Genomic DNA, 9286 nt, shown 5'->3' with positions numbered 1-9286 from the left:
ACCTTTTCGGCTAAAAAAAAATAAGAAGACAGCAGTATAACATTAATCGGGATCGCCAAAAACATAACAAAATTCCCTCATTTAAAAAAACAAAAAGGCACAAAATTTTAAAATCCTTGAGTTCGTGGTCCATAGAATGTCACACCTAAATTAAACTAATAAAAAAAAAAAAAGAAAGCCGTTAACTTTGGCCCTTACGTCGTCAACGCCGCCGCAACGTCGTTACTTCAAAGCCGTTAATGAAGCAAGTCTTAAAAAAAAAAAAAACAATTACAATTAAAAATGACAAAAAAAAAAAAGAGGAAATGCAAAAAGAAAGTGTATAAAAAGGATCTTTGAAGCAACCAAGCGGACGCTTAAGAAAACAAGAGAGAAAAAAGAAAGAGAAAGAGAGAATCCATTTTCTCCGACCGGAGCCTCGTCTTTCGCCGAACTGCTTCTTCTCCACAAAGGAACAAAAATATAAAAGAAAAAAGGGTGTTTTTATTGTGTGTGTGGTTTGGTGGCCGAATTTCGAAGGTGATACTCGGTCGCTGCATTATTGCACGTTTTACTTTACGAGTTTACTTCAATTTTTCGAATTCGGTATTTCGTTGGTTCAATCATTCCTTCGCCAAAATTCCACGTTAAAATTGTTTCAATTCAGATCAAGAAGGTAGGTACTCTTTTTAAAAAAAAAATTTCTTGAATTATTGTTTGAATTTTGACTTTGAATTATGATTAATTCAATTTCATTTAGCTTTGATTCCGTTGAAGGTGTTGAATTTTCGTATGAGCATAGTCTTTTTTTTTCTTTAAGTTGTGATATTTTATGGTTGTAGATTCGGTGACAAGAAATACAATTCCGATTCCGTCAGTTAAACGAGTGGAGAAGATCTCTCGGAGCTGAAGTTGTCGAATTTTCTCAAGAAAAAAAAAGTAGAAGAAAATTTCTTTTCAGGCGTCCAAGTTAATTACGGTTCAGAATTTTCGAATCCGAAGTTAACTGCTTGAAAGCTTTATATTTTAAAAGCGTCAGTGATTGCGCCTCCGATCTCAGGTGGGGGCGTATTTTTTTCCCGACGAAATCCACTTTCTCGACGTGAAAGGGATCTGATAAAGCAACCGGAAAGAAGAATTATCCATTTTTCAAATCCTCCTGTTCAAGCTCTTCGAATTCTATTGAATTGCGGTGGAAGTTTGAATTTCTCTCATTAAAAATTATTTCAAATATTATATTATCTGATCCAAAAGTTTTATTAAAAAAAAAAAAAAACTGAAGTCTGAAGGCTGAAGCCATAGATGGAGCTCCCTCAATCCCGGCCTTTAGGAGCAGAAGGTAATTTATATTATTACTGCGTCGTTTTTATTTTTCAAAATGATTTACTTCCATTTTACGATATTTTAATTGAGAAAAGAAAAGAAAAGAAAAAGAATTAGAATTAGAATTTTTTTTTTATTGATAATAATTTTGGTTTTGGAACAACAGGAAGGAAACCAACGCATGACTTTCTGTCACTGTATAGTCATTCGAGCGTCCAACAAGATCCAAACAGATCTTCTCAAGGTAATTTTCTCTTTCTTATTTCTAACTTTTAAGATAAAAAAAAGAACAAAAAACTTTTTTTACTTTTTTTTCTTGCCTAAAATATTCTTTTCTTTTCTTTTATTATTATAAAATTTAAATTATAATATATTATGGCTAACATTACATTACATGACGTTGAGAGAGAAAAAGAGAATAAATAAATATCTTTAGAGTTTGTTTTATTTTTATTTTTAAAATTTTTTTACCATCCTTAGAGAGTTCAATTCTTTTTATAAAAAATATTAAAGTTTTAAAAATTAAAAAAATTACATATTTTGGAGTAGGATTAAATTTTGGATTAGTGAAAGTAACTGCAAATTTTGTTTGAATGAATGGATCATGGGCCAATTGAAACTTTGGATGGGCCCATTCTAAGAAATTAAATTTTTGTAAAAGAAATACAAGGAATGAAAGGAAAACAGTGTGAGATAGATGTGGATGAGGAAATCTGAAAAAGCAAAGGATTAACATTTAGCAGTTTGGCAACTAGGAAATGAAGTAGATTAGCAGAGGCACAGAGCGAGAGAGAGGGGATTGAAGGGAAATGAAATGGGAATGGGACCCATGATTGGAGTCTGGAGATGGAGATGATTTGACTAGTCACATGATTCACATCACCACCTCATTTCCCCTGTACACTTGCACGCGTTTCTTTCTCTCTTCCATTTCTTCTTCCTTTCCCTTATTCCCATCTCGTGATAAATAAATAAATAATTTTATATATGAAGCCCTAAGCCAAAATAAATTCACGGTGCTTTTTTTTTTAAAATTACTTTACGGTTTTTGTACATGGATCCGTTAAACATATGTTATTTAATTATAATTTTTGAAATATATTATATTTAATATATTGTTTTTATTAAATTCAAGAAAAATCAATTCATTAAAAGAATATATAAATCTATTTATACTGGTATAAAATTAATTTAGTTTTATGTAATTTTATAATTTTTATATAATTTATATCTATTTAATTTGATAATTTCATTTAATGCTATTTATTTGTTAATTAAAAATTGGATCATTAATTTTTTGATATAAAAATTTTAATTGTTAACTGTATATTAAAAAAGATAATATTCTTATCAATATCAAATTGATTTAAAATTTTAGGTACATAATAAATATAATTATATTGTTAAATTTAACTATTGGTTTATTAAAATATTGACATTAAGCAAATTTTATAGAAGGAAATTTGATTCTAATTCAACAGCACACCAACCCAAACTGTCACGTGAAACTAATGGAGATGGACTGGGTCAACATTTAAGTGAGCTGTTTTTGAGCTTTAATTTGAACGTGCTGTTTTCAATTCTCAATAACTTAATATATTTGTAGCATGCCGCATTACCGCTTCTAGGAGACAAAAAAATCAATAAAATTTAATTCGAATTATTGCTAGTATTTATTTTCCTTTGCTCCTTTTTTAAGCATGAATTTTAATAATCATCAAGTTATTCAGCTCAAACAACAACTCTCATCATGGTTTTACTGTGTTTTACGTTAATCATCTTTCTATTGTAATCTTCTTCATTTTATTCAAGTTTGAGATCGATAGTAAAATAACACATAAACAAAGTTTTATTCAACTCAAACAAAAAAAAAAATTATCATACAATCATATATATATATATATATACATATACATATTTATATATGACTTCCGTGAAATGCATGTTAGTTCTTATCCCAAATTTGATTTCTTTGGTGGGGTCTAAATGAGCAGGTGGATATCTTAAAACTCATGATTTCCTACAAATTGAACGGCTAGGGAAGACAAGTGCCAAGGAGGAAATCCCAGTGGAGGTAGCAACTTCTGAAAAGCCGCCACCGCAGGCACCTCCTTCTTCTGTGGAACATATTCTCCCTGGCGGAATTGGAACTTACAGTATAAGCCACATTTCCTATTTCAATCCTAGGGTTCCGAAAGCAGAGGGGGCTGTATTCAGTGTAGCTCAAGGGATTAGTACCGAGAGAAATGAGGAAAACTCCAACTGCAGTTCTTACACTGGAAGTGGTTTCACTTTATGGGAAGAATCTGCAGGAAAGAAGGGAAAGACAGGGAAGGAGAATGGCGGAGAAACACCCGTTGTAAGAGGTAAAACTTTTCTTGCCATATGCAACGCACCTTCTCTACTAGTATTTCATTTTTGAATTAGTGTCATGCATGATTAACCTCTCCTCGCATCTACTTCCCGTCTGCATTAGTCCTTACTGACTTTAGGCATTTAGTATCACCATTATTAACATCTATGAGATTGACATTTATGATTAGGTTTCAGACCGTAAATGTTAATATATGTACAATGAGTACTATTGTTGCCAAAATATCTCGCACATAGTGAATTTGGAAATGCAAAACGCAGCTGTTAAACGTATGCAACTGTTAAATTTGTTTCCCATTTCATTTGCATGCGCACGCAAAGTCACCGCAGTAATTTCAGATTGGTAGCATACAAAGCTGGCCGGATATTTTAATTATTGATGAATTTATGCATGGATTTGAAAATACAATGATGATCATGTACTGAAGATAATTAGTTAATCAGTATAGTGAGTTAGGAAGAGCAGCAAAATATCCTCTGAATGAGAATAGTTTCCCTTTTTCTGACAGGTTAGGTTGTCAGAAAAACTGGATCAGCCGTGATTTTTTAATCTTGAGCAATTATTATTATTATTATTAATTTTTTGTCTATGTTTTGACGAAATATATGAATTTAAAATGTCTAAAAATGTATGTATTTAAATATCATATTTTAAAGATCACGGATAAAAATAAAATATTATACAAAAATCTTAAATGATTGATCCATATACTCTAAACACTAGCCACGTAATCTCAAATTACATGTTATTTAATTTACGATTAATTCACGACTGCAACATCTTTTGTATTAAACCTTTTACAGCCTTCCACATTTTTTATTGGCATCATAAATAATTTGTTAAATACAAAAGAAGATGAAACTAGTTAAGAACTTTTTCTTAGTGCTTTCAATAGTTAAAAACTTTTCTATTGCATCTCCTTTTAACAGCGAAATTTCTTACTACTATTTTTCACATTTCATTTTCTCTTTTATAATTTTGTTTAATTTATTGACATATCATATTTATTATAACAAATATTATATAGTCAAGTCAAAAGTTTTTTTCAATATGTGCCAAATCAAAATTAATATTTCACACTTGATTTTTCTTTTCATTTTCAAACTGTATTATATTTTCTTAATGTTTTGGTCTGGCAATGCATGTTTATCCTTCATAGGTAACACTTGATTCCTATAGAATCTTAATATAAATATTGAATATAATATTTAAATTTTTTATATTTGAGTGATAATTTAATCAAATTAAAGTATAATTATATCCTCCCAATTAATCAAATTAAAGTATAATTAAATAATAATTTAGATAACTTACATGTTGGTCGGATTTTTTAAGATTGCAAATTCAAAAGGACTTAGATGCGTAACATCCTATAGGTTAAGTAGATAATGATTGGAGTTTAAGAGTATATTATAAATTAAAAAAATACAATTAAACCCTTATTATTATTAGTCCAACAAAAGAGGCTTGAAGGATGATTTTTTTTTTCTTCGTATATCAAGGCCGAAGGAGAGTGAATATTTGAGCCTTTATTCTTAGTTCTCTATTAGAGGAAAACGTTAGAAAATTTTAAGTTTAATTTATTTTTTAGGATGCAATCATAGTTCATTCATTCAAATAAGTCGTTTATATTTATTTTTTTTAAAAAGAAAAGATAATTTTGATAATTTAAACCAAATTACAAATAAAACTGTGGTGTTATTGTTATGGGATTATTTTTCATATGCTTAAGCCGCTGGAATATTTTTATGGGCTGGGGCTAATGTCCAAACGTTTATCCAGTCCAACCCATTTAGTACAAAATGCTGTTATCTTGTCAACTGAATGTACTTTTGGCGGCTACTTTTGACAGAAGCGGCAGGGAAGGTGGGGCAATGGGCCATGTCGTCGTTGGAGGGGGCGTCGCAGTTGTCGACCAACAACCATCGGAACACTTTCAGCTCTTTCTCTTCCTCTCAGTCGGTCACTTTCTGTTTTCGTTTCTTTTGTCGCTCTTTTATTTTTGGGTTAAAAATTTAACTAAAGGGTATCATTGGGATCTCATTAACAGGCCATCATCAAAGCAGAAAAGCCAAAGCTTCATGGAAATGATAAAATCAGCAAAGGGTAGCTCACAAGATGATGATTTTGAAGAAGATGACGATTTTGTTCTCAAGAAAGAGAGTCCTACTACTACCAATAGTAAAGGTAATCATTTTTCTTTCATTACACTACACTGTTGCTGTATATTAATGTAAATACTAGTGAATTTAGATAAGAATGATTCTTGGCTTCTTTAAGGGTATTAGGATTTGGGGACAGTAATTTTTGAGGGTGATACTAAAATTATTGATGAATTACGTTCGCCTAATGTTTGTTCTTTTTACAGGAGAATTGAGAGTAAAAGTGGATGGAAAGAGTGCACCTGATCAGAAGGCAAACACCTCAAGGTCAAAACATTCTGCTACTGAGCAGCGGAGGAGGTGTAAAATTAATGACAGGTAATTTTAACAATAACCTGCTTCACATTTAATACTCGTTAACCTCTTTCTTTTAAATTTGGATGAGTTTTATATCTTATCTCGTGAAAACATGTTTGGTTAAGTTTCTATTGTATTTGATTTTTCATGTTCAATGTGTTCTTTTCTCTCACTAGGAAACCCTTCAAAAAAATTTGAAGAGTAATGAACCCTTTTGATTACTTCTTAGCTTGAGATGGAGACCTCTTGAGAAAGTACTGGATAGAATACTAGTATATTTACCATCAGATCCAGATTGTTTGGTTTTAAGAATATAGCGGGGGACTCTATTAATAGGGATATATGTAATGCTTGGGGGATGAGTTACAATATGTTTGCATCTGTCACTGAAAAGTGGAAATTTGAAATTAAAAACGCTGTTTAGTGACTGAAAAGTGGAAATGTAGTGATACAAAATCATCATTAGATACTAAAATCTAGCAATTCTTTTGCAGATTTCAGATGTTGAGAAGTCTCATTCCTCATAGTGAACAGAAGCGAGATAAGGCCTCATTCTTATTAGAGGTACATAGCTTTCTTGTACTAAGAGTTATGGTTTATTCTTTCTCTATCTACGTTTTCAAATTTTTGAACAATGATATGTTCAATCTTCTTGTAGGTTGTCGAGTACATTCAGTTTTTACAAGAGAAGGTACAAAAGTATGAGGGAACGTATCAAGGATGGAGCCAAGATCCATCAACATTGATGCCATGGGTAAATTCTATACTTGGCTCTATTATTTAAGAATTGCACACCCGATAATGAATTTTTTTGGCATTGTGCATGGTTTTTAAATATCAACAAATTTTCAAGAACTGATCATTACCTTCTCTGAAACAGAGAAACAACCACAGACTCACAGAAAATTATGCTGATCAATCTCGAGCCATAAATGGTGTCTCTGCTCCTGCCTTAGCTTTTTCTGGAAAGTTTGATGAGAAAAACATCAGCATCACCCCAACCATTCCTGGAAGTCCACAGAATCCTATTGAATCTGATATGAGCATAGCTACTACCTTCAGAGCAATAGACCCTCGTTCTGGCATGATGAATAAGACAATGCCCTTTCCTGTGTCAATACAGCCAAACCCCCTCACCTCTGCCCACGGTACTGGTGCGGCAGCTCAACTTCCATCTGGATTGCCATCTGATTCAGAAAACAGTGCATCTCAGCCTCAATCTGTACCATATCATACTGGATCCTGTACCACCAATGGTGCTCTTCCTACTGAAAAGCTGAAAGAAAAAGAGCTGACGATTGAAGGTGGAACTATTAGCATCTCGAGTGTATATTCGCAAGGGTGAGTTTTTACTTTTTATTTTGTAATTTGATGAATAATCTAAAATTTATAAATGATTTGGTCTGCATGTTTTTCTTTTTGGACCATCTTTGCTTCTTTCATACATTTTTATTGTTAAATGATTTGGCAAAATATCATAGTTTCTTGTCCCACGAGTGCCAATATACACAGAATGGAGATCCTCAACTGAAATGACCACATTTAGCTCCTATTCAGATAAAACACTTCCTCCTTGATTTTTAAGGCACTAGCATGCTCTTACCTTTCTGGTCTACTCTCTTTACAGTGGGAGCCATATTTCTCAGTAACTATTTGATTGGACTCATCTTTTGTTGATCTTTCTCTTTAGGTTTTAACTATCTTATCTATGCAGATTTAGCAGCTCTGCATTCTCCCTACAAGAATATAGTGCGCAAGACTAAGTCTCTGTTATGACCTTGGAAAATAAATTTCCATGTAGTATTAGATAACACATGTAGTTATAATGCTCTTATTGAGATGGTTGCATGATATTGGTTTGTCCCTGTTTGAAAAGCACTATCACAGCATTTATTTCAGAACATTTTGAAGTTAATATGCTTTGTATTGACAACTCTAGACTTTGTGAGCATAAAATTGAGGCTTACTTTTGTATCAAGTTCCCGTTTATGCATTCTTTGTCTCCCTTCGCCTTGGTTTCTGAATGTAGGATGAACATATTGTTTTGAATCTCCTTTAGTGCTGTTTCTTAAATTGTGGATGCTACTGGGTTAAACTACTAGATAACCCTCTCCCATCCCTTTATCCACCCCAGCTTAGTACCCTAAACTCAAATCCAAGTTCTCAAACTTTCTTCAAGGAGGAACCACCAGGCTATGATGTGATTGTCTTAATTGTTCTTATTGTTCCTTTACTCGGGCTATCAGCATCTCCCTTAATTTTATTATATGACCAGGAAGATTGGTGATTGGTGTGAATCTTTGCACCGACCATGAGAGAAGAGAAAATGACAGGAAAGGTTTATACTCTTTTATTTAAGGAATACGTGATTTGTTAATTGATCGTGATATTTGACAGGTTGTTGAATACTCTGACACAAGTGCTGCAGACTTCCGGAGTGGATTTGTCAAATGCCAGCATCTCAGTGCAAATTGAGCTCGGGAAGCAATCAAGTAGTAGGTCTGCTGCTCCAACATCCACACTTAAGGTTGTTTGGCACTGCTACTTGCCTTTACATGTCTCTTTAATTATTATTAGAATTTTAACATGAACTTTTAGAATCTTATTTGATTTTCATCTCTTCAAACCAAGGAAGCCAAACTGATTCTTTATTTCCTGTGTGCACTCTAGGATAGAGAGGCTCTCTCAACACATCAAGGGGCAATGCGATCTAGAGTTGGATGCAATGAGGATTCTGATCAACCCCTAAAGAAACTCAAGACATGAAAAAGGTAGCTTGATAATTTCACAATATTCTTTTTATTTATTTAATTAATTCATTTTTTGGAGCACCGTGCCCTTCCTTGAGACTTATGGTACTCATTCTAGTTTTTAAACTACCTAGTCAAAGACAAGGATCCATGAACATCTAGTTGGCAAGCTTTCAGCTTTTGTTGGGAAAGACATGCACAGAATTATTCCCAGAAAACAAATATATATTATTCATCTTTCATTTTGTGTAATTCTTCACCATTTTGATGTTGAGAAGCTGCTTTTCATTGAAGGCTTCCATCATCATCTGAAGTTTCGTTCATTATTGTCATTATTTTTTAACATATATATATATATATATATCTATATATTTGTTGTTGAGATTCAGCTCTCTTGTTGG

General features: G+C 32.5%; 1 protein-coding gene across 3 annotated transcripts; it reads left to right on the top strand.

Annotated features, from left to right (window-relative positions):
• The first annotated feature begins 350 nt into the window (after positions 1–350).
• On the top strand, positions 351–9127 carry LOC111290599 (transcription factor BIM1-like). Of its 3 annotated transcripts, none has more exons than XM_022881976.2 (13): positions 351–655; positions 822–1318; positions 1469–1546; positions 3297–3668; positions 5529–5634; positions 5727–5863; positions 6045–6156; positions 6630–6699; positions 6794–6889; positions 7016–7476; positions 8533–8662; positions 8806–8906; positions 9020–9127. In XM_022881976.2, the coding sequence occupies exons 2-12, from the start codon at positions 1282–1284 to the stop codon at positions 8899–8901; spliced, it is 1695 nt and encodes a 564-aa protein (XP_022737711.2). In that variant the 5' UTR covers positions 351–655; positions 822–1281; the 3' UTR covers positions 8902–8906; positions 9020–9127. The 3 variants fall into 3 exon arrangements, with proteins under 3 accessions (XP_022737711.2, XP_089624581.1, XP_022737710.2); XM_089768455.1 differs by having other exon boundaries at positions 9004–9127; XM_022881975.2 differs by having other exon boundaries at positions 8806–9127.
• Positions 9128–9286: the final 159 nt, after the last annotated feature.

Source organism: Durio zibethinus, chromosome 11, assembly GCF_047325235.1.
Source record: "Durio zibethinus cultivar Kanyao isolate XHJ-2024 chromosome 11, ASM4732523v1, whole genome shotgun sequence".
Taxonomy (NCBI): domain Eukaryota; kingdom Viridiplantae; phylum Streptophyta; class Magnoliopsida; order Malvales; family Malvaceae; genus Durio; species Durio zibethinus.
The sequence above is the reverse complement of the archived record's forward strand: the minus strand, read 5'-3'. Positions and strand labels throughout refer to the sequence as shown.

What these genes read in the sequence shown, in the direction of transcription:
- LOC111290599 (XM_022881976.2), top strand. Translation starts at nt 1,282, where the DNA reads ATGGAGCTCCCTCAATCCCGGCCTTTAGGAGCAGAAG. An exon ending in AGCTCTTTCTCTTCCTCTCA is followed by an intron (nt 5,635 to 5,726) that starts GTCGGTCACTTT and finishes TCTCATTAACAG; the next exon opens with GCCATCATCAAAGCAGAAAA. An exon ending in AGGCCTCATTCTTATTAGAG is followed by an intron (nt 6,700 to 6,793) that starts GTACATAGCTTT and finishes ATCTTCTTGTAG; the next exon opens with GTTGTCGAGTACATTCAGTT.